The sequence below is a fragment of the Rana temporaria genome, chromosome 5 (genome assembly GCF_905171775.1).
Source record: "Rana temporaria chromosome 5, aRanTem1.1, whole genome shotgun sequence".
Lineage (NCBI taxonomy): Eukaryota > Metazoa > Chordata > Amphibia > Anura > Ranidae > Rana > Rana temporaria.
The window spans coordinates 84,014,361-84,040,664 of record NC_053493.1 but is presented as its reverse complement, the minus strand read 5'-3'; the positions used below and the strand labels follow the sequence as shown (position 1 = coordinate 84,040,664).

The window sequence follows — 26,304 nt, the reverse complement described above, 5'->3', positions numbered from 1 at the left end:
AGCGACTGCGGTCAAATGCGATTTAACAGCACGCACGCAGTGACACCAACTGCCTTTAGTTGCTATTAAACAGCACGCACGCAGTAATAGCGACTGCGGTCAAATGCGATTTAACAGCACGCACGCAGTGACACCAACTGCCTTTAGTTGCTATTAAACAGCACGCACGCAGTAATAGCGACTGCGGTCAAATGCGATTTAACAGCACGCACGCAGTGACACCAACTGCCTTTAGTTGCTATTAAACAGCACGCACGCAGTAATAGCGACTGCGGTCAAATGCGATTTAACAGCACGCACGCAGTGACACCAACTGCCTTTAGTTGCTATTAAACAGCACGCACGCAGTAATAGCGACTGCGGTCAAATGCGATTTAACAGCACGCACGCAGTGACACCAACTGCCTTTAGTTGCTATTAAACAGCACGCACGCAGTAATAGCGACTGCGGTCAAATGCGATTTAACAGCATGCACGCAGTGACACCAACTGCCTTTAGTTGCTATTAAACAGCACGCACGCAGTAATAGCGACTGCGGTCAAATGCGATTTAACAGCATGCACGCAGTGACACCAACTGCCTTTAGTTGCTATTAAACAGCACGCACGCAGTAATAGCGACTGCGTTTCTGTGCAATTCAATAGCCCAGTTGCATTAACAGCGACTGCGCTTCTGTGCAAATAAATTGCACTCGTGCAGTAACAGGTAATGCGTCTGTGTGTGCAATTAACTAGCACACGTTAAATAACACAGAATAATTATATTTAAAGTAAATCCCTAATGCAGGCAATACAACACGTTAGAGCGCTGCATGTAGAACAATCTCCTGCCTGATAGATAAACTAGCTGAGCTGTACAGTTTATAAATATATTGACAACGCCTAAGGATGTGAATATATTCTCTACAAACTGTACTTTTAACTATACTGACTACACTTCCTACTCTATCTATCTTTCTATCTATCTATCTATCTATCTAGTTAAGACACTGTGTCTCTATCTCTCTATCTCTCTCTGTCTGACTGACTGATCTTCTCTAGAACCGCCAACACACTACACTAGGCAGCCGTGCAGGCTGCCTTTTATAGTGGGGGGCGTGTACTAATCCCCCTGAGCCATAATTGGCCAAAACCACCCTGGCTTTGGCCAATTATGGCTCTTCGTTTTTTGAGCGCTGTGATTGGCCAAGCATGCGGGACATACAGCATGCTTGGCCAATCATCAGCGCTCAACGCCCCAGTGAATTATGGGACGTTTTGCATCACTCGAATTTGGCGCGAACGACCCGTTTTGTTCGAGTTTCGACGAACGATCGAACGACCGATGTTCGAGTCGAACATAAGTTCGAATCGAACGCGGAGCTCATCCCTAATTGTGACGATAGTATGTCTTAGGGATTCTGTTTTTTTCACATTGCTTTCAATCAGTGAAAGGTACGCGTACACACGATCGGTTAAACCGATGAGAACGGTCTGATGGACCGTTTTCATCTGTCCAAACCGATCGTGTGTGGGCCCCATCGGTTATTTATCCATCGGTTAAAAAAAAGCCAACTTTTTTTAAATTTAACCGATGGATTCCTAACCGATAGAAAAAAAACGATCGTTAGTAGGCACAACCATCGGTTAATAATCCATGCATGCTCAGAATCAAGTCGACCAATGCTTGGAAGCATTGAACTTCGTTTTTTTCAGAACGTCATTGTGTTTTACGTTACCGCGTTCTGACACGATCGTTTTTTAACCGATGGTGTGTAGGCACGACTGACCATCAGTCAGCTTCATCGGTTAACCGATGAAAGCGGTCCATCAGACCGTTCTCATCGGATGGACCGATCGTGTGAACAGGGCTTAAGTGTCTGAGTGAAATCACAACCGTGCGTAATTAATATTCATCCCCATATCTGGTATCTAGCCTACTGTATAATTGCCATTTTAAGTGTTTTTTATACCCTATTACTAAGTTACTCATTTGTTGTGTAATCTAATGATATGCAATTCATTAGACTATAACTGTACCTTTACATACTTTTTTCACTGCTTGAATCAATGTCTTTCTCACAAAGTCACCAGCTGCTACATTAAGAGAGGGGTGGCAGCAATCTGAGCGCGATAAAGATAAAGTATAAGCATTGAAGGGATAAGGTATAGGGGCGAATTTGGATTTTTTGTATTCTGACAGGTTTGCTTCAAGCACATTTAAGACATTTTCAACATATCTATGATGACTTGTATTTTAAATTCCACAGGATTTAGTAGGAGTTAATGATAAGTATTATTATTTATTTTTCATATTTTAGGCTTTTCAGATCCCTCACTTTACAAAGAGACGGTCAGCTTCCATCAACACGTATCCAGAAGCCCTGTAGATGATGGTTACTGTGACCCATCAGCTCCAGAAATAGGATTAAGGGGCCTTCTTGAAGCTTCTTCCTCTAGCTTGACATTATCATCTACCTGTGATTCTGAAGAACAAAGTCGGAAGAAATCAAGTAAGGTAACTATTGGTCTTATTTTTTTAGAGGATATACTGTAGATATACCGATAGATCCTCACTAAATAATTGAACAGAGATTTTCATACAGAAAATAAAGTTTAAGGGCTGGATTCACGTAGATCGGCGCATCTTTCCGGCGGCGTAGCGTATCGTATTTACGCTACGCCGCCGTAAGTAAGTGAGGCAAGTGCTGTATTCACAAAGCACTTGCCTCCTAAGTTACGGCGGCGTAAATGGCGCCGGCGTAAGCGCGCCTAATTCAAATGAGGATGAGGGGAGCGTGTTTTATGTAAATGGGTGGTGACCCGACGTGATTGACGTTTTTTACGAACGGCGCATGCGCCGTCTGTGTACATATCCCAGTGTGCATTGCTCCAAAGTATGCCGCAAGGACGTATTGGTTTCGACGTGAACGTAAATTACGTCGACGGACGACTTATGCAAACGACGTAAAATTTTCAAATTTCGACGCGGGAACGACGGCCATACTTAACATTGGCTATGCCACCTAGGGGGCAGCTTTATCTTTACGCAGCGTACCTCTTACGGAAACGTTGTATCTTTACTGCGACGGGCAAGCGTACGTTCGTGAATCGGCGTATCTAGTCATTTACATATTCGACGCCAAAATCAACGGAAGCGCCACCTAGCGGCCGGCGGAAAAATTGCACCCTTAGATACGACGGCGCAGGCCATCGTATCTTAGCTAGGTTTAAGTGTATCTCAGTTTGAGCATACACTTAAACTTACGACGGGCTTAGATTCTGAGTTACGTCGGCGTATCTACTGATACGCCGGCGTAACTCTTTGTGAATCCAGCCCTAAGTGTATTTTCACTTTTGCAGTCAATATTGAGAAAACCCCACTATATGTTTATGAGTATGTTACGTGTACAGTAAAAAGTGCGTGTGAAAATAATATTGTATATATGTGACACCAACACAATGTGAGCACGTAAGTGCAGTGATAGGATTGGTTATGTACCAATAAAGTGAATAAGTGCTAAATACAACATATGTGCAAAATCGATTGTAAGATAACCACAGTGTATCTATGAGACAAGGTAATATATGTAACACCACCACGATGTAAAACACCTAAAGGACAATTAAATCAGTTAAATACCGATAATGGTGTGCATAAATGCTAAAATGACATGAATGCAAAATAAATTGCCATTCTGGGTTGAAGTATAAGCAGCACATAGCAATGTTCACATAGCAAGCTTAACAAATCTGATGATAGAAGACTGGGACAAAAAGTCTATACAAGGCAGACATTAGTGGACAGTTTTTTTTCCCTTACTGTAGGTGCCAAAGGAAGGGTATTGTGTTACTATGTGAGGAAAGATTTGATATCCCAATTATAAAAAAAAAAGTGTTTGCATCGTTTATAGCACAATTAAATATTCAAGAAAGAATTAAAAATGATTATCGCTCTTTGAACACAAATGGTTGGTATCAATTTCTGAATTCCTTTGTAAAAGCTCACAATTATATTCTCTTTCAAATTATTCTTAACATTGTTGTGGATATACAGTACACTGTGTGTGTGTGTGTGTATATATATATATCAGTATCTGGTAGAGCTGCACGATTAATCGTTAAAGAATCAGATTTTGATTCTACCCCCCTCACGATCTTAACCACTTAAGGACCCCTTCACGCTGATATATGTCGGCAGAATGGCACGGCTGGGCACATCAACCTATATGTACATTGCCCTTTAGGCCCAGCCGTGGGGTCTTCGGCCCGATTCGCCCGCGGTCCGAAGCTCCGTGACCGCGGGACCCGCGGACCCCATCGCCGCTGCAGTCCCGCGATCGGTCCCCGGAGCTGAAGAACGGGGAGAACGTCATCGATCGTGTGATCCCTTTTATAGGGGGACACAATCAATGATGTCACACCTACAGCCACACCCCCCTACAGTTGTAAACACATATTAGGTCACACATAACCCCTTTAGCGCCCCCTGTGGTTAACTCCCAAACTGCAACTGTCATTTTCACAATAAACAATGCATTTTACTGCATTTTCTGCTGTGAAAATGACAATGGTCCCAAAAATGTGTCAAAATTGTCCGAAGTGTCCAACATAATGTCGCAGTCATGAAAAAAAATTGCTGATCGCTGCCATTAGTAGTAAAAAAAATAAAATTATAAAAATGCAATAAAACTATCCCCTATTTTGTAAACGCTATAAATTTTGCGCAAACCAACCGATAAACGCTTATTGCGATTTTTTTCTACCAAAAATAGGTAGAAGAATACGTATCGGCCTAAACTGAGGAAAACATTTTTTTTTTATATATTTTTGGGGGATATTTATTATATCTATTTTTGTTTATAGCGCAAAAAATAAAAAAAACGCAGAGGTGATCAAATACCACCAAAAGAAAGCTCTATTTGTGGGAAAAAAAGGACGCCAATTTTGTTTGGGAGCCACGTCGCACGACCGCGCAATTGTCTGTTAAAGCGACGCAGTGCCGAATCGCAAAACCTGGCCGGGTCCTTTAGCTGCATGTTGGTCCGGGTCTTAAGTGGTTAACAAAGCATTTTCCTAATTCAGTGTAGAGTTCTCTGCTCACAGCTGACAATTGTCAAAAAAACAAAAAACAGACAGCATCACTTAGATGGAGATAAAGAGAAACATTGTAACACTTAGTCCTTTTAGATCAAAGGAATGAACTTCTGTTTGTAAATGAGGGAAGTTTAACCACTTGAAGACTGAACCTTTTTCTGACATTTGTTGCCTACAAGTTAAAATCAGTATTTTGTGCTTGAAAATTACTTGGAACTCCCAAACATTATATATATATATATATATATATATATATATATATATATATATATATATATATATATATATATATATATATATATATATATATATATATATATGTTAGTAGAAACCCTGGAGAATAAAATAGCGGTTGTTGCGATATTTTATGTCACACTGTATTTGCTCAGTGGTCTTTCAAACGCAATTTTTTGCAGCTCTAGTGGCTGATGTAGCTTGTCTTGTTTGTATCTTATGTTGAATTCTTTTAGAAATCTGCACCATCAAAAAAGAGATTACAGAAGACCGAGATGAATGCTGAGGACAGAGAGGCAGAGCGTGCTCAGTTGGCTCAACTAGAGAAGCGTCACAATTTCCTAAAAAACCCACGCTTTTTACCACCAAACAGCCTGCATGGTGGACGGTCTCTCATTATACCTACAAAGAAAAGAGAAGCATTGATATCTGGAAGGAAAAGAGTGATCGAAGACCAGTAAGATATTATTTCAGGTGTAATAAAAAGCAGGTTCAGAGGAAGGAAGTGAGGCCTTGGTATTCTCTTAGAAATAGGGTACTTGATCGTCAGCTACATGTTTAGAAATGTAATTCCATTATGTTCATCCTCATGCTCCTGTAGAATATTGCACCTGTACCCTCTTTGTGGCTGAGTGGAGCCAGAACCATAATTACATAAGGCACATAATAACCAGTGTTTAGTGCAGCAGGGTGAAAGGAGGTAAGGCACATTTACCACTTTTTGAATATTGCCTTAGCAGTCCAACTATAGCAAGAAGACCTGCATTCCAGAACCTCGTACCGAATGGACAGGGCCTTAAACACCGGTACTACTCAGTTCAACCCCCTCCAGCCACAGCCTGCCTGAAGCAGGGCTGCACGCTGCATTGGTCCCCCCCTGGGCACACGAAAGCCACGAGACGGATGAAGCCCCTAGAATGAAATCAAATGTTTGGTGACAAAAGGAATTAAGCCTGTAAAGTTTAATGCCCCGTACACACGATCGGACCTTTGTCCGACCAAATTCACATCGAAATTCCGATGGAATTCTATCAGAGGAAAAGAGAACATGTTCTCTATGTAAACTCCAATGGAATTCCTCAGAATATCCGATGGAAAAAGTCAGTCGGACTTTTTCCATCGGAAATTCCAATCGTGTGTATGGGCCATAATACATTTGGATGGCGAGGAGCTGAAAATATGCCCTGTGTAAAATTCCATGCGGTTTCTCGTGTCCAGGGAGCCCCAGGTGCTGCATACAGCTTGTCATTTAAGTGAGCATCTGTACACTGGAAATATATTGCAGGCGTATGCGTGGGTAAACAACAATGCCGAAAAGCATAGTCATTTACAAGATTACTGCCACAAACAGCCATTCACTTGTATGGTAGGCTGTAAGCGCCACCTGCGGCTCTTCAGGAATGACAAAACACACAGAAGTTTATGCTGGGCATATTTATAGCTTCTCAGGGCCAGATTCTCGTAGATCGGCGTATCTTTGTTCCGGCGTAGCATATCCTATTTACGCTACGCCTCCGCAACTTAGACGGGCAAGTGCTGTATTCTCAAAGCACTTGCTCCGTAAGTTGCGGCGGCGTAGCGTAAATAGGCCGGCGTAAGCCCGCCTAATTCAAATTTGGAACAGGGGGGGCGTGTTTTATGTAAATAACTTGTGACCCGACGTGATTGACGTTTTTCACGATATCCCAGTGTGCATTGCTCCAAAGTACGCCGCAAGGACGTATTGGTTTTGACGTGAACGTAAATGACGTCCAGCCCCATTCACGGACGACTTACGCAAACGACGTAAAATATTCAAAATTCAACGCGGGAACGACGTCCATACTTAACATTGGTACGCCGCATGTACGCCACCATATAGCAGGGGTAACTTTACACCGGGAAAAGCCTAACGTAAACGGTGTATCTGTACTGCGTCGGCCGGGCGTACATTCGTGAATTCGCGTATCTAGCTGATTTACATATTTCTAGGCATAAATCAGCGTACACGCCCCTAGCGACCAGCATAAATATGCAGTTAAGATCCGATGGCGTAAGAGACTTACGCCGGTCGGATCTAATAGAAATCTATGCGTAACTGATTCTATAAATCAGGCGCATAGATACGACCACGCAACTCAGAGTTACGACGGCGTATCTGGAGATACGCCGTCGTAACTCCGTTGTGAATCCGGGCCTCAGTGTCTATGTGCTTAAGGCCTACAATCAGTGTCCCCCTTAAAAAACTTTGTGCATGTGAAGGATTTGGGGTATTTACATTGCGGCACAGCAGCCCATTCAAACGGATGGGCTGCCATGCACGAGCAAACGCGGGACGCATGGCCCACACTAGTGTATAACTAGCCTAAATGACCCGTAATTTAGAGTAGGAACCACACCTTTCAAAGATGCAGAATTATGGCAGTGTGGCTTCAAATGTAATTGTACTTGTATACAAAAAAAAAAAAAAAAAAACCTTTGTTTTAAATATTGTTGAAACTGTTTCATTAGTTCTTTTTGTGATCACTAACTGGATAATGTGCGGGGTCATTTTTGTATTAAACTATACTGATTCAACCCTTTTTGTTCTTTTTTTTTTTACTAGTGATCCAAATGAGCCAATACCAATATTCCTAGCTAACCCGTCTATTATCTTCTTCCTAGAATATGAGATTGGACAGATATATGAGGTGATTTAGTAGTGTGATTTGTGGTTTCAAACAGTTGAGAATTGTATTATTTATTAATTTATTACATGTATTTATATAGCACCAACAATTTACGCAGCACACATGTATATTGTACGTTCACATCAGTCCCTTCCCACAAGGAGCCTACAATCTAAGGTCCTTAAATGGTTTCTAAACCTACAACAGTAAAATCTGTATATGCAGTAAAGCATGCTTATTATACTCACTGTGGCACCTAAGGCGTTAATCCTCTGCATTGTGTAACAAGGCTGTGGAATCCTGTCTTCTCTGATACCCCCCTTCTTCCTCTGTCCCCAATCCATCTCCTGATAAGACAGAGCCTTTGGAATCACTCCGCACATACTCAGTTTGGTGTTTATTGCTAGAGAGTGTTTTTTTGGGGGAGAGTGCATGTGATCAGCACAGGGCCAATCAGCACTGTCCAGACAGAGGGTCAGGGGTTCTGCAGCCTCATAAGACAGTAAGGCCCCGTACACACGACCAGTTTCCTCGGCAGAATTCAGCTTCCGACCGAGTTTCTGGCTGAATTCTGCCGAGGAAACTGGTCGTGTGTACAGTTTCGGCCGAGGAAGCCGACGAGGAGCTCGACGAGGAAATAGAGAACATGTTCTCTATTTCCTCGTTGTTCTATGGGAGCTCTCGTCCCGCCGAGCTCCTCGGCGGCTTCAGGGCTGAACTGGCCGAGGAACTCGATGTGTTTGGCACGTCGAGTTCCTCGGCCGTGTGTACGAGGCTTCAGAGTAGAATGAAAACTCTTCCTACAAGCTGTAACCAGACACTGAAGTCATAAGACTGCTATATACTGCTGATGAGAAACGGTATTTAGCAGTTTATATTTACGAAAATAATTGCATTTCCATTTTCTGTGTACTGTGGCAAACCAGATATAATGAATGCAGGGTCCTGGGTCTAGTGACACTTTAACTCACATTTATACATACACAAACTAGGGTCAATTTAGACAGGAACTTTTGAAAATGTCTTTGGAGGAAACTGGAGTACACGGAGAAAACCCACACAAGCCCAGGAAGAACATGCAAACTCCATGCAGACATGTTACAGCTTTTAAAGGGACAGTATAGTATATTTAGGTATAGTTATTATTGCATTTGGTTGATTTTTTTTACATGCACAGTATATATAAAAAGACATTAAAAAAGATAGAGGTCTTCTACAACATGCAACTGATTCCATCTCTGTTTAAATACATAAAGATGACGGTGGAGTTAAGGAACATGACAGCATCAAGTCGTCACGTGAGGATCATCCCCCCTTCCTCTCCATATTTCTCTGTTGGGCTTGGTAAGTAAAACATCAATAGCAATGTATGTTTTAATTTATTGACAGTTATGACAGTGTGTGTAATTCTCTTTTTAGCCTATTGTTTGATTCAGGCACTCCTGCCAGACAAGCACAGTCAAGTCCCTAACCTCCACTGCAGTGATAGCGCAGCTTGGATGACAACATTAGTTTGCTGGATGTACACCGATGGAGCAGAAATAAATTGATGGGCAATCAACTCTGCTTTTTATATTATATCTGCTTGGAGTGCGACTTTGAATAAACATTTAGGCCTGGTTCACACCTATGCATTTTTTTTTTGTGCATTTTTCGTTTTGCAGAAACACACTACAGTCCATTTAACATGGTTTCCTATGGATGTAGTTCACATCTGTGCATTTTATGCAAAGGGATAGGGACTTTTTTCTTGTTTTTGGTTCCACAGACTTCAATGGATCAAAAACTTTTATTGAAAAATGCAAAATGCACCTGGAATATGCAAACTAGATTTGCACTACAGAAGGTGTTCCATAGGAAACCATGTAAAATGGACTGTAGTGCAAATCTGCAAAATGCAAAAAGCACTAAAACTGCATAGGTGTGAATCCAGCCTTAGGAGAAATTGTTTATTTAGTCATGTTAACCACTTGACGACTGTCGCACGACGATATACGTCGACAGAATGGCACAGCTGGGCATAGGGGCGTCCCCTTTAAGATGCGAGCCGTGGGTCGTGTGAAATCATACCAGATACAGAAAAGCCGTTTGATAAGAACATAATATTCTACAATACTATTTGTTATAAATATTAGTAGTAGTTCAGATTTCTTATTCAAGGTATTTGTCTGTTAAAATGTGACTGTAATTTTTACACAGTAATCATGCTACCTAATGTATGTCGGCAGTTCTATATTTTATATTTGTGCTTCTAGGGAAGTTTCCTGGAGAAGGTGGAATTGTAGCCCCGGGTATGAGTTGTCAGTATACAGTGCGTTTTGTTCCTGATTCTTTGGCTGACTTTGAGGATTTCATATTGGTGGAGTCTCAAGCACCATATCCAGTTTTAGTCCCTATTGAAGCAAGGAGGCCACCTCCAATACTTACTTGTAAGGAAAATAATTATATGTGCACTCTATATTTCTCACCTTTTAGATAAAAACTATTTTATTATCAAATAGTCTCTTTGGGATTATTCTACCAGTATTTGGTTAAGGACATGGATGATTGTTCTATTTTTTTCCTTTTTTTTTTTTAATGGTAACTTTTATTCCTCAGCTTTTTCATATGCCTATTGCTGTCTTTGCTATTGATACATTATATTGCCAAAAAGATGTGTACACCCTCCAAATGATTGAATTGTGGTGTTTCAAGTGAAACGTACTGTTATTGTACAGCAGGGGTGCCCAACCTTTTGAAGAGCGAGGGCCACTTAAGTGACTTAGTAACCGGTCGTGGGCCACAATGAGCGGAGCGAGCAGATGTCTGATCCATGTCCACTCTACATATGCAGAGCAGACACGAACACAGCCCACTCTACTAAATGGGCCCTCTGATACGATCCATCCAGATGGAAGGGGGTGGATCCCCTTCAGTTTATTTTTTTTAGCGAATTGGAGGTAGGCGGGTGTAAATGGACACAAGTCTGTCTACATTTGCCGCTCCATAGAGGCGAATGGAAGGTCTGATTGGGTTGAACCGATCATGTGAAAGGGGCCTAAGGCTGCTTTCACACTGATGCACTGCAGTTTACCAGCACCACAGGTGCAGCGCAGTGCACCTGTGGCTTTCCTGCGGGTTAGCTTTACTTTGCTATAGACTTCTATTATATCTTTCTGAAAGCGCACTAAACCTGCAGGTAATAACAAAAGTCTATGGCTCAGTTCAGGTAACCCGCAGGTACACTGCACATGCGGATCAGCTTGAAAGCAGCCCATTAACCACTGTAGAACAGATATGCCAATATATACACTGTGATTTTAGTAATTACTTTTAATAACAGTCTTCTATTCAGGTATCACCGGCCGTTGCTGTCCCAGGCAGAGTGTATTTGGTATCACTCTGCCTGTGACAGGAGCCGGTGCTATACAGGAAGGATCGGCTTATGCTGCTCTGCTCCACAGCTGCTTGCATCCTCTACCGCCAGCTTCATTCACAACACTGATGATCTGGGATGGCGGGTTGGCAACCCATGATCTCAGCTTGCCAACCTGCCATCCCAGAGCAGGAGGTCAAGGGCCACATCAGAGGGCTCCGCGGGCCACATGTGGCCCCCCCCCCCGGCCACTGGTTGGGCACTCCTGTTCTACAGCATACAGTACATCATACACAATCATGTGCTACCAACTTTGTAGCAACAGTGTGGGGAATGTCCATAAAGACACGCTTAGGTGTAGAGAAACTTCAGTGGCATGCACAGAGCCCCAACTTCAACCTTATTGAACACTTTTGGGATTAATTGCCAATCAGGGCTTCTTGTCCAACAAATACCATTTTGGCTACATGGGTACAAATGTGCCCAGACACACTCCAAGTTCTTGTAAAAAGCCTTTCCAGAATGTTGTAGCCACTTAAAGCCTCCAAGGGCGGCAGCTCCATATTAATATCCATGGTTTTGGAAAGTTCAAGAAGATCATATTGGTATAATGGTCAGGTGTCCACAAGCCTTTCACCATAAAGGGTATTTCTACTCGTGCCCTGTGTGATGATCAGAACAGGAAGTAGGTGGAATGGTGTAGATGTAGACAGACAGAAATACAAAGCAGTTTTGTGTATAATGTGGTAGGTTAGCACTCCTGTCATGTGTCCCAGATGATTAGATTCATGTTATTTGTGTGGTCCCAAGGGCAGGTTGTAATGGGTACACAGATATCAATAAAAACTTGACAGAGGTTTTAACTCTTCCCCACTCTATTCAAATCCTCAAAAAATGTTTTGTCTTGAGTTTTACTTCAAGTGTTGACTAGTTACTGTTGATTGTTTATACAGTGCCTCGGATCCTGGACTGTGGTCCGTGCCTTGTCGGAGGAGTAAAAATCTTTGAATGTCTCTGCAGGAATGAGGGGCTGAGTCGTGGAAGCTTCTGCATTATGCCCAAAAGTATCTGGCCTCCAGCAAACTTCAGAGTAAGACCTCTTTCCTTATTCCTTTCAGAGTTACACTCTCAGGCCTCGTACACACGACCGAGTTTCTCGGCAAAAACCAGCAGAAACTTGCTGGGAGATATTTTTTTGCCGAGGAAACCGGTCGTGTGTACATTTTTGTTGAGGAAACTGCCGAGAACCTAGACGAGCCAAAAAGAGAGCATGTTCTCTATTTCCTCGACGGGAATGGAGAAACTTGCCTTGTCGAGTTCCTCGACAGCCTGACAAGGAACTCGACGAGGAAAACGATGTGTTTCGCCCGTCGAGTTCCTCGGTCGTGTGTACGAGGCTTCAGATAGTCTTCACCTCGTGTGAAAATTTTACTCATCTTTTGTCTTGTCTCTTTGAATAATATATGGAAACAAAAAATATATCCGAAATTGACTAGATGAAATAATTGTACTACTTATATGAACACATCAATGTTTGTACCATATCCTATAATGTAATGTCATAATATAATAAAATCAGAATGAACTAAAATTTTACTAATTTACTAAAAAAGGAGAATACAAAATCTGGTGAATCTGTGCATGGTAGCCAATCATCTTCTAATGTCAGCTTGTTCAATTAAGCTTTGACAAACAAAACCTGGAAGCTGATTGGTTTCTATGTAGAGCTGCACCAGATTTTGCACTCTCCAGTTTTAGTAAATCAACCCCACTATGTTCTCCTTCTTCCAGTAGGTTTGGATGGTGTCATGTCACAACCATCAAACATTGATATTTCCTAAATATGGAAATGCAACATTCAATAGAAACACTTTGGATAGACATATTGAGAGCGGGTGTTGTGTATAAAATGTAGCAGTACGGAAAATGTAAATGTTGTCTGTAACAACTAATATCATTCCAGCTGCTGTTTTACTAAGACTGGTTAGAAACTGGAAACTAAAATCCAACTGGTCACATTAACAACATTCTTATTCTGTGTACATTTTGCCTATTGAAGCTAAAGCATATGGAAATAGAAAGAGAAAGATTTGTGTTCCAGATAACCTCCTTGTCATAAAAAGATGACGTAAAAAGTTGTGCATTTTTAAGGTTCTGGTGGAAGTGTAACAGAGAAATATCGAAACAGTCTGGCAGGTTATCCACCATAGATGTGCACTGGGGGTGTGCTAGGTGTGGTACACCCTAATTACCCCCTGCGCTAGTGGCAGGGGGGGTGCTAGGTGTGGTACACCCTAATTACCCCCTGCGCCAGTGGTATCCAGTGTATAATCCAGTGTACAGAAGTGTCCCGCAGTGTACAGAAATGGGCCCTCTCTCTCGCACCCCCCTCTCCCCCCACTGCCCCTCTCTCCCCCACCCCTTCCTCTCTCTCACGCACCCACTCTCTCGATCTCACCCCCTTCTCTCTCACCCCCTTCTCTTTCTTTCACCCACTCTCTCCCTGTCTCACCCCTCTCTCTCACCTTCCTGCTCTCATCCCTGTCTTTTTCTCACCCCTTTCCCACCGGCCGGCTCTGCTATAAGATGTAAAATGTATAAAAACATTAAAACATATTTTAAACATTTCAAAACTTTTCTTTACATTTATTTAAAAGTGTGTGTGTCTATATATATATATATATATATATATATATATATATATATATATAGACACAGACACACACAGGCCTCGTACACACGACCGAGTTTCTCGGCAAAAACCAGCAAGAAACTTGCTGGGAGATATTTTTTTGCCGAGGAAACAAGTCGTGTGTACATTTTCGTCGAGAAAACTGTCAAGAAACTCGACGAGCCAAAAAGAGAGCAAGTTCTCTATTTCCTCGGCGGGAATGGAGAAACTTGCCTTGTCGAGTTCCTCGACAGCCTAACAAGGAACTCAACGAGGAAAACGATGTGTTTCGCCCGTCGAGTTCCTCGGTCCTGTGTACGAGGCTTCACACACACACACACATACCCACACACGTGTGTTTGAGTTTTGGGGTGCACACCCTAATGCAATAGGCTGTGCACACCTATGTTATCCACTCAGTTTAAGCCTTTAGTTCTAAATCATAGAAAGCAAAAATAACATTAAATATTTCAGTTTGTCATTGACTATAGCATTTAACACTTGTATAATGTCTTTTGAAGAATATAGCAACAGCGGGATTTGTTGAACAGGCACCCTTCGGAATCCACCCTGCCCTGTTTGAACTCTATCCTGGACAAGAAACCGTTATTGAGGTTAGTGTAGAAACCCTCACTGCACGTGCTCTGCTTACTTGATTATGATCTGATTCTGTCAGACTGATGTGCACCATACATATTGTGATTTATGCTTGATTTAGATAATGGGGATCCTACATACATATTGTGATTTATGCTTAATATAGATAATGGGGATCCTCCTCTATTGAATTATTGCACATTTCAGCACACGTGTATACTACTTTTGCTATCAGCCAATTTTCAAAATTGAACAAGGTGCTATTAGTTTGGATAGTCAATCAGTTCTCTAATAGTTAGAACAAAATCTAAATACAGTAAGATAAGAAATGATCCAGAATGGTTAATCAATATGCCGCAGTCAAATTTTTTTTTCATTATTGGTTTGGTGGTGCATTTTAATAGCTTGATTTGTGTACAGTTGTTTTTGTATGTAATGTAATCTGTTTATTCCCACCATCAACTATCCAATTGAATGATCATATCATTATGTGTGTGGCCATCATTAGACGGATTGCATTAGGTTTAGGAATATACGGAATATATATAAGTATATGTATAGATTCTACATCTCATTATTGTCCTTTACAGGTTGTCTTCTTCCCTTCATCCTCGGAGACCTACAGCCAGGATTTTACCATTGTCTGTGATAACTGCCAGGTCAATGATCTTACACTGAGAGGTGTGTTAAGAGACAATTTGTAATGTTGTCCATCTACTACCCATTTTTACTAATGATGTACCAATCTGATTAACTTGTAAGGCGTTAATGAGCAAATCATCATGTTATGGGAAAATCTGTAGTAATGCTTACACATAGTTTTTAGTATGCAACAAAATGTCACAAATTATGGATAATTCATTTTCCCCAGAGCTCATATGATTCATTGTGCTTGCATCAAAATGTTCATCTGTGTCAGAGGGCACAATTGTTCATTTGAAAGTGGTGAAAGATATTCTAATGTAAAGTCCCTAACTACATTTAGCCATATATGGCACACTTTTCCTTTGTTAAAAGCAGTTAATAATTCAAATATTAGGGCTGTGAATAGGTTGCTTGCTTGTATTATGTCATATTTTCCCGATTCCCCTTTGCCTGAAGGAAACCTTTGCAAGGAAGTATGGAAGCTGCCGTTGCAAAAAATAAATTTGGATAGGATGGGGAATGGTTAAAACCCAAGTCAGTTTTTTCACCACCTGTGTCCCGTGTGAGAGCTTTCTCTTCAGTTCCTGCCCTGTAGACACCACAGGAAGTGATTGTAAATGCCCTCCATAGCGAAATCCCCTCATAGATAGTTGTCACCAGAACAGCTTTTGGGGAGGTGCAGCGTGGTGCGGCAGCAGTAAACACACAGAGCCGCGTAAAATTGTGCGGGCGTAACGTATCTGATTTACGTTACGCCTCCGCAACTTACACGGGCAAGTGCTGTATTCTCAAAGCACTTGCTCCGTAAGTTGCGGCGGCGTAGCGTAAATCGGCCGGCGTAAGCCCGCCTAATTCAAATTTGGATCAGGGGGGCGTGTTTTATGCAAAACTACTGTGACCTGGCGTGATTGACGTTTTTTCGGAACGGCGCATGCGCCGTACGTGGAAGTTCCCAGTGTGCATTGCTCCAAAGTACGCCGCAAGGACGTCATTGGTTTCGACGTGAACGTAAATGACGTCCAGCCCCATTCACGGACGACTTAAGCAAACAACGTAACTTTTTCAAATTTCGACATGGGAACGACGGCCATACTTAACATTGGCTGCGCCTCATATAGCAGGGGCAACTTTACGCCGGGAAAAGCCTAACGTAAACGTCGTAACTTTACTGCGTCGGCCGCGCGTACGGTCGGGAATTCGCGTATCTAGCTAATTTGCATACTCAACGCGTAATTCGACGGAAGCGCCACCTAGCGGGCAAAAAAAAAAATGCAGTTAAGATCCGACGGCGTAAGAGACTTACGCCTGTCGGATCTAATGGATATCTATGAGTAACTGATTCTAAGAATCAGGCGCATAGATACGACGGCGCAACTCAGAGATACAATGGCGTATCTGGAGATACGCTGTCGTATCTCGGTTGTGAATCTGGGCCACAGAGTCCAGTTGCAGAGAACAGAACTTGTAATAATGCAGAACCCAGTAATCAACAACAAACCCAGTGGGATGGCACCCGATCGGGAACACTCATGGCATGTAACATCAATGTGCTGTGCTGGCTTTAGATGTGCCGACAGCATTGGTCTTGAGGGGCAGAATTTGGCCTGGCCGGTCCAAGACCAAATGGGGAGGTCTCCAGAAGGATGGTGTGTCCCTATCCTTTACCTACTCATCTGGAACCACTGCCTGCTGTCTTTATTTAATACTGATTGGACCCCCCCCCCCCCCCCATGCAATTTTACTCTTCACTTGCTCTGAGACATACAATAAATAGCAGCTAAACTCAAAATAATTTTGCTGCAGTAGTAGATCAGGCATCTATTGCGATTGGTTGCCAGAGGTTATAGCATATCGTTACCACTCACCCAGTGGCAGCAGAGCAGCCATCAGAAATTCTGGGACCCCTTACACAGCTTTAGGCCCGGACCTGACCACTAAGCATTCCCCAGGGCCTGCCCACTTTTATGTTAATACTCCTACAAATGAATATATGAAAAGTGTGTTCCAAGTTATCAGTGCTTTCACGAGTCAATAATACGGAATTATAATTTGGCCAAAAAATATCCTCTCCATCAGAAATTCTGGGACCCCTTACATAGCTTTAGGCCCGGGCCTGACCACTAAGCATTCCCCAGGGCCCGCCCACTGGCCAACTCACTAAATCCACCCACTGGCCATTCCACGAGTCCTTTAGTGCACCCACTGTTAATGTTAACACTCCTACAAATGAATATGTGAAGTGTGTTCCAAGTTATCAGTGCTTTCACGAGTCAACAATAAGGAATTATAATTTGGCCAAAACATATCCTCTCCTTCAGTATCATCTCCCCATCTCACCTCCTCTTGCTCTAGCCCTACGTCCTCCTCCAGTCCCATCTCCTCATCCTACATCGTCCTCCTCCTCCAGTCCTGTCTCCCCCACACCACGATCTCCTCCTCCAGTCCCATTTTTCCATCCCACATCCTTTTCCTCCAGTCTAATCTCCCACATCCTCCTTCTCCATTCCCATCTCCTCATCCCATCCCTCCTTCAGTCCCATCTCCTCCATCCCACATTCTCCTCCTCCAGTCAAATTTACCCCACCCCACAACCTCCTCCAGTCAAATTTACCCCACCCCACAACCTCCTCCAGTCCCATCCTCTCCATCCCATGTCCTCCTTATCCTCCAGTCCCATCTTCTCCATCCCATGTCCTCACCCTGCTCCTTCCTTTCTTCTCCATCCCATGTCCTTCTCCTCCTCCAGTGCCATCTTCTCCATCCCATGTCCTCCTCCTCCTCCAGTCCCATCTTCTCCATCCCTTGTCCTTCTTCTTCTACAGTCCCATCTCCTCCTCCAGGTCCCATCTCCTCCATACCATGTCTTTCTCCTCCTCCATTCCATGTCCTCCTCTTCCAGTCTCATTTCCCCAATCCATGTTTAAAAAGTCACTTTATTGAAACAAAATATCCACTTACATACGTAAACCACAGCCAACTATTGTCCTAAGGAAAAGTCCTGACGGAATGCTCTCACTCACACCTCTCTCACGCCAGAGGCGAAGGGAGCCGGGGCTGTTATCTGTCAACAGAAGGGAAAAGACCCGCTAGAGCAGTGGTTCTCAACCTGGGGGTCGGGACCCCCTCGGGGGTCAAATGACGATTTGCCAGGGGTCACCAAATCGTGGGCTGTTCTTGAAGCCCGCACTGCTCTCCCAGCCTTTTCGTGGCTGTCAAGCTGGGCTGTTCCTGGAGCCCATGGCTGCCCACACAGATTCTTCACAGCTGCCCATTCAGTTCACAGAATGGCAAGGGGGCAGAGACTAGAGATCAGCTGACTGGTGAGTAATGTAAAGTGGGAGGGGCAGAGACCCTATCTCCTGATTTCGGCATAGTTGTCACTGCTGTGAGACACCACAAAGTTGGAGACACCGTGAAGCTGGAGACACAGTGAGTAACATTACCTGTAATTATAGTTGTAATTATAGTTGCCATTAAAAGTCCCTACTACAGTTCTCAGATCACTAGATGACCTTGATTAAGAGCACCTAAGTGCTGACCAGAACTCCCCCGAGCACTGCCACAGATCCCACCCCACACCAGCACTACCACTCATCCCATACATGTAAGGGAGAGGAAAAGATGGGGAGGAATAAAGAAAAAGGGAGAGAATGAATAAGGCCCCGTACACACGTCCGAGGAGCTCGACGTGCCAAACACATCGAGTTCCTCGTCAAGTTCTGTGTTGAAGCCGCCGAGGATCTCGGCGGGCCGACTTTCCTCATTGAACAACGAAGAAATAGAGAACATGTTCTCTATTCGGCCCGACGAGTTCCTCGTCGGCTTCCTCGCTGAAAAGTGTACACACGACCGAGTTTCTCGGCAGAATCCAGCTCCGATCGAGTTTCTGGCTGAATTCTGCCGAGAAACTCGGTCGTGTGTACGGGGCCTTAGAGGAAGAACAGGAAAGTCGGCTAGAGAGAGGGATGGGGAATTTTTTTTTTTACCTTAAGGGGTTTTAATACTGTACGAGTGGAAGGGACTCAGGGAGCACTAAATGTCCGTAGGTTAGGGGCGCAAATTACTTGTCTTGCCTTGGGTGCTGACAACCCACCCTACGAAAATTATTTTAATGTTAGGGGTCCCCACAACTTGGGAAATGTTATCAAGGGGTCACGGCACTAGAAGGTTGAGAACCACTGCGCTAGAGGAAGATCGTAAAGCCACTTACATTGATGCGGGCTACCGCTGGGTAAAGCACACTCTCTAGAGGTACAAAAAGAGGTGGAAATTTTCTCTCCTCATTGGATAAAACAGGAAGCCAGCCACAGGGATAGCACACCCAGGAGTCAAACTACTGCCAGAGGAAGATAATCAAGGAGCCGCTCACACCGCTGGAGGACTTGCCGGTTGGAACCTGCTCTCCTAGGGATAGAAAGAGGAGAGAGCCAATGTATATTGAGAGATGCACCCTCTGGGTACAACCTGGAGGCTGCCCACACAGGTGACCCTGCCGGGAGCCAAGCTGCTGCAGAAACCCTCCGTGGAAATCATAACAACTATGCAGGCAGCGCAGGCTCTAAGGAACAGCTGCTTTTGGCCTCATACCAATGATTGGGCCCGGGGGACCTTTCCCTTTTGCCCCACGTTAAAGATGGCCCTGCTGTTACTAATCACTGTTTTTGTCAGATGACACAACTTACACAAGAAATGTGTGCCAAGGCTGGGAGTCAGGGCCTTATATACTCTCTGCCTGACCCAAGAGGCTGCTAGTTACATGGGGTGGTAGTATATAATTTGATAGCTTCCCCGGTGACCCAGGAAACCATAGAGGAACCATTTTCCTCTTAACTTGCTCTCCCCCTGCAATGCAGCTGCAGTTGAGTGCCACCTGCAGTAGAGAAAGTAGATTGCACCTGCCTACAAAAAGATTTTTCCCTGGTTTTGTTCTGATTCACAATTTTTACTTTCCCTTCACTTTCTGTCCTAGTGATATTAGTCACCAGGACAAACAAAGCTTGTCCACAGATGGCTATAAAAAACACACAGAGGTTCTAACCTTTTACCACTCTATACAAAAAGAAATAAAAATGTTATCACAATAATTATCTATAGTTTTGGAACATCTCTGTGATTTTTCAGAGAAAGATTCCTAATCTTCATATAATAGTCACTTCCGTATACTGTTTTACATCAGGGCAAAAGATTGTCGTAGACTCTGGCAGTACATAATTTGAGCAAAAATGGTCAAATATATCATGATTAGTAATGCCGCGTACACACGATCGGAAATTCCAACAATAAATCCATGGATTTTTTTCCGACGGAATGTTGGCTCAAACTTGTGTTGCATACACACGGTCACACAAAATTCCGACCGTCAAGAATGCGGTGACGTACAACACTGTGACCAGCCGAGAAAAATTAAGTTCAATGCTTCCGTGCATGCTTCGACTTGATTCCCAGCATGCGGAATTTTCGACAAGAACTTTTCTACACATGGTCGGAATTTCCAACCAAAAGCTCACATCGAACTTTTCTTGTACGCGCCATAAGACATTAGCCTATGTATGTGTAATAAATCTAAGGTTCCACTTTGTCACTATTTTGTTTCTCCTTCTGTTACCAGGATATGGACAGCTTGTGGGCTTAGAGCTGGTGTCTGTCAGTGATGGTAAAAGCACTTCATGTCCTGATGAGCGTACGGATGTCAAAGCTGAACATTTAATATGTTTTCCCAGTACAAATTTACATTCCACGGTGCAAAAGAGCATTGTCATTAGAAACACAACGTAAGTAGATTTAATCAATATAGTCCATGCTATTTGCCTGTGTCAGTAATTTGTATTGTAACTAACTGTATGTTATGACCTATCAGGCATGTGGAGCTTCCATTCTACTGGCAGATTATGAAGCCATATTTACAAACTTTACAACCAGGAGAAGCTGTAGATATGGCGAAAATTAAGAATAACGTTGATGCAAATACTGCTTTCATGATTATCCCCCTGCAAGGCGTCCTGCAGCCTCATCAAGACCACATGTTCAAAGTGATGTACACTCCCACTAAGGTATGAATTAAGACTAAAATACCCAACCAGGTCCAAATAGTTTCTAAGCAGCGGCCCATAAGGGGCGCAGGGGTGCCAGCCCCCCTAATTTCTATGTGGGCGCCATACTCATAGGTTTCTATACGTTTTTTTTTTTTTTGAAGCACATGATTAGAGCCTGAGGCTCTAATTGGCTTCAAAAAGGTTGGGCTCAGAACCCACCCACTTGTGACATTAGCGAATCAATAAAAGTGAAAAAATTGGCTGCGCCTACTACACAATATACAGACATCCTCGTTTTTGTACAAACCAGGGGCGGACTGACAACTCATGGGGCCCCCGGGCAATTGGAGATTATGGGGCCCCCGGGCAATAGGAGATTATGGGGCCCCCAGGCAATAGATTATGGGGCCACTAAGTATACACACACACACATACAGTATACATACACAGTATACACACACAGACACACAATATACACACACAGTATACACACACACACACATACAGTATACACACACAGACACACAATATACACACACAGTATACACACACATACAGTATACACACACAGACACACAATATACACACACAGTATACATACACACAGAATACACATACACACACTGAAAAGGTACTAGAAGCTATAATCTTCTTTTTTTTTTTTTAGAACACTGATTTTTACATACTGTTCCTGGTTTTACTGAGGCTGGCAACCCTGATGGGGCCCCCTAGTGGCATGGGGCCCTCGGGCAGTGCCCGGGTGCCCGAATGGTCAGTCTGCCCCTGGTACAAACATCCTCATCCTCAAACATCCTCATATACAAACATCCTCACTACTCGTATAATACCCATCTTCATATACAGTGGAGATCAAAGTTCATATATGGTGGTGGGATTCACTTTACTCTATTTAAAACCCACAAGGGTGAAGAAATGCACAGTTTAAGGATCACATACTTTGAACTATAAATATAGAAGAAAAATTGGACACATATGAACATTGGATATACACTGTATATGAATTTTGATATTCACTGTATATGAAGATTGGTATTATAAGAGTAATCACGTCTCTGGATGTTTGTATATTGTGTAGTAGGCGCAGCCAATTTTTTCACTTTTATTTCTTGGTAGTTGTGGGAAAACAATTTTTGAGATTTGCAGCCTATTTTATTTATTTATTATTTATTTATTTGTTGTTTTCACTGTATGGTTTAAGGAAGCGCGGGATAATACACCAGTTTTTGACATTAGCAAATCAATATTCGCTATTGTCTTCCGGGTTCTTCTCCCGGCCAATCAGGACTGGAGGTGGATCTTAAGACCGGATTAGCTGAACATGGGGTGAGTGCGGACCTGGTGGGGGGCTGCCACTGTTTTCTAAGGTAACAACAGTGTTGAAGTGCTGCACTTGTAGTGCCTGCAAGTGTTAGTCCTTAAATTTCCCCCTTGAATTCTAGGCCCAGGCTGTAATTAGAGCCTTGATTTCTGCCTAGCAATTCAAGAAAAAGCTCCACCCCCTCTAGGCACTCAGCCCCATTCTATGTCATTAATTGAACAAATGCCAGAACCTACTGGCAACTGAAGTTTTAACATATGACATTTAAATGGCAGTAAGTGGGGTAAAGCTGTCCATAGATGGATCACAATTTGTACGGTTCAGCAGGGACCGGGCAAATTTTGATCCATATATGACTGTTCCTGCTCAACAGAAGTTGACCTAACAATCAACTTCTGTCGAACTTGTATTTGATCAACTAGAACCAACTTTATGAGAGGACTTTTCCAGTACAGATGGGACAGACACTTTATTTGAAAAAGGTTATACAAACATCATAGGTGTGCGCAGCCTATTGCATTAGGGTGTGCCCCCAAAAACTCAAACACACATGCCTTTCTCCACATCCTCAGTTGCATGCGGCAGTAAATTAATGGAAAGTGCCCTGTGCTGAGCGTCTTTCTGTTTATTCACAAACTGAAGCATGGTGAACACAGTTTACTATGCTTCAGTTAGGAATGAACATGGAAGGCACTGGTAAATGACAATTTGATTACCCTCTTACCCCACTCTATATCCTGAAACATCCCCTACATCAGCTGGGGAGAGAGGAGGGAAGCCATCAGCACTGCGGGGCAGGGGGGCCAACACGGGGAAAGCCCTGGCAGTAGGGGGAATTAGGACAGCAGTAAATTATTATGGTGTGCCCAGGCACACCTGGCACACCCCCTGCGCATGCCTATGACAAACATGTATTATCCTAAAACACGGGAACTGTGTTTAACCTCTTGGTCAAATTCATGTGATTTAAGTTTTTATTTTTGTACAAAAATATTTGTGATGGTTTAAAGTGGATGTAAACCCACTCTCATCCTTTCTAAACTACTGCCATAGTGCTGATCTATAAGGATATAGATGCCTCCTGCATATATCCTTACCTGTCAAATGTCTCCCCTCTGTCTGTTATAAGAACTGAAAAACTGCAGATTCTGTGGGTGGGTCTGTTTTCTGGAGCTCGGTGGGTGGAGTCGTGATGTCAGTAGACTCCCTGCCCTCCTCTACACTCCCCTTGTCAACATGCATTTTCTCCTGTGTATTCCTTACACTGAATTCTGCTATGATCACTAACATCCAGTCAAAATCCAGAAAAGTCACCACATTACTTCAGAAAAGGAGTGGGGGTGGGAATTAAAAAATAATGCCTGTCTCAGTCTAGTGCATGAAATATGTAAATAACCTGTCACTCACAGCAAGGGGGAGGAACGGACAAAAGTTTTCTCCTGTTTGTCCGTTTATCTCACCGAAAAAAGATAAGAGGATTGCTCAGAGCTGGATTAACTCTTTGTGGCAAGACTGGGCACAGATGATAGGAAATCTTATACTGTACATTGTGACAGCAAAAAAAAATAAAAAATTTGGGTTTACATCCACTTTAAGACAGTGGTCTCCAAACTGTGACCCGTGGGCCGGATATGGCCCTTTGTCAGGCCTCGTACACACGACCGAGTTTCTCGGCAAAAACCAGCAAGAAACTTGCTGGGAGATATTTTTTTGCAGAGGAAACCGGTCGTGTGTACATTTTCGTCGAGGAAACTGTCAAGAAACTCGACGAGCCAAAAAGAAAGCATGTTCTCTATTTCCTTGAAGGGAATGGAGAAAATTGACTTGGCGAGTTCCTCAACGGCTTCACAAGGAATTCGACGAACAAAACGATGTGTTTCGCCTGTTGAGTTTCTCGGTCGTGTGTACGAGGCCTTAGGCCTCGTACACACGGCCGAGTTTCTCGGCAAAAACCAGCAAGAATCTTGCTGGTTTTTTTTTTTTGCCGAGGAAACCGGTCGTGTGTACACTTTTCATTGAGGAAACCGCCGAGGATCTCGTCGGGCCAAAAAGAGAACATGTTCTCTATTTCCTTGACGGCAATGGGAAAATTTGGCTCGCCGAGATCCTCAGCGGCTTCACAAGGAACTCGACGAGCAAAACGATGTGTTTTGCCCGTCGAGTTTCTCTGCGGTGTGTACGAGGCCTGAGACTTTATCTGGTCCTTGGAGCTCTGTTTCACCAACTGAAACCAATGAACACACCATGAAAAGGGCACTATTCTTCTCATTGATATCAACAATGGGGCACTATTCCTCCCATTAAAATAAAACCAATAATGGGGCATTGATACCCGGATCATTTTCTACTCCCACTGGCTACAGTCCGGCCCCCCTAAAGCCTAAAGGACAATAAACTGACCCTTTGCTTAGAGAGTTTGGAGACCCTTGGTTTAAGATAATACATTTTTGTATATTTTTTTTCAAATAAAGTGTCTGTCCCATCTGTACCAGTAAAGTCCTCTCATAAAGTTGGCTCTAGTTGTTGAAAGAGAATAGGATGTGGTACATTCACAAGCAGCAAGATTCTCCCTTTCTTCTTTTTTGACACTCACCCAACAAATAGTAGCTGAAATTTGTTTGGTTGCTGTTAGCAACATAGACTAACAGTGTTTCCACCTTGATGCTAGATGGCAGAAGGATAACATCGCAAACAATATCTATACTGTAGATGTATCTTTACATTTTAAAGCAGGGGTGCCCAACCTTTTGAGGAGTGAGGGCCACTTAAGCGACTTGGTAAACGGTTGCGGGCCACAATGAGCAGAGCGGGCAGAGTACAGGCCCATGTCCACTCCGCATATGCAGAGAAGACGGCACACAGCCCACTGTACTTGGCCCTCCAATCCGATCTTCCCAGATGGAAGGGGACGGATCTCTCCCCCACTGTTTTTTTTTGTGGATCTGTTTACATCTAGGGTCCAATTGGGTCAGACTGATTGTGTCAAAGGGGTCTAGGGCTGCTTTCACACTGATGCAGCGCTGTGCACCTGTGGCTTTCCTGTGGGTTAGCTGCACTTTGCCATAGACTTCTATTATATCCTGCAGGTGTGGTGCACTTTTCTGAGGTGCACCAACCCACAGGTAATAACAGAATTCTATGGCTCAGTGCAGGTAACCCGTTACACCTGTGAATCGGTTTGAAAGCAGCCCAGTAACCACTGCAGAACAGATATGCCCATGTACTGTGATTTTAGTATTAAACATACCTTTAATAACAGTCTTCCATTCAGGTATCGCCAGCTGTTGCTGTCCCAGGCAATTTGGTATCATGCCACCCGTGACAGGAGTTGGCGCCATACATGTAGTATCAGCTTATGCCAACCCGCTATTCCAGAGCAGGAGGACGCGGGCCACATCAGAGGACTCCGTGGGCCACATGTGGCCCCCGGGCCACTGGTTGGGCACCCCTGTTTTAAAGGTTTCTAAGTAGGTTGGGGGTGCCATCTTTGCTGGGTCTTCCTTGTTGTCCGGGATCCTAATGGTTAGATTTCTCTCATTCACTGTCGGTTAACAGCTTTGTTTTTCAGCTAAGGTCATTTTAAATCACTTGCATGTTTTCATTTTGCACCCATGACATCATTATATGTTATTTCTAATGAATTATCCACAAGAAAATATTCTAATAGTGAACTTCCTGTAGAGTAACAATGTGAATTTGAGATTTAG

General features: G+C 43.3%; 1 protein-coding gene across 1 annotated transcript in view; it reads left to right on the top strand.

The window, feature by feature from the left end:
- The window catches only part of DLEC1 (DLEC1 cilia and flagella associated protein), a 135,701-nt gene that overhangs the window by 23,376 nt on the left and 86,021 nt on the right, over positions 1-26,304 (top strand). The window contains exons 5-14 of the mRNA XM_040352791.1: positions 2,301-2,497; positions 5,547-5,767; positions 7,895-7,979; positions 9,215-9,302; positions 10,214-10,387; positions 12,267-12,403; positions 14,506-14,598; positions 15,172-15,262; positions 20,835-20,997; positions 21,084-21,276. Of these exons, the coding sequence (XP_040208725.1) occupies positions 2,301-2,497; positions 5,547-5,767; positions 7,895-7,979; positions 9,215-9,302; positions 10,214-10,387; positions 12,267-12,403; positions 14,506-14,598; positions 15,172-15,262; positions 20,835-20,997; positions 21,084-21,276 (1,442 nt within the window). The remainder of the gene's footprint in view (positions 1-2,300; positions 2,498-5,546; positions 5,768-7,894; positions 7,980-9,214; positions 9,303-10,213; positions 10,388-12,266; positions 12,404-14,505; positions 14,599-15,171; positions 15,263-20,834; positions 20,998-21,083; positions 21,277-26,304) is intronic.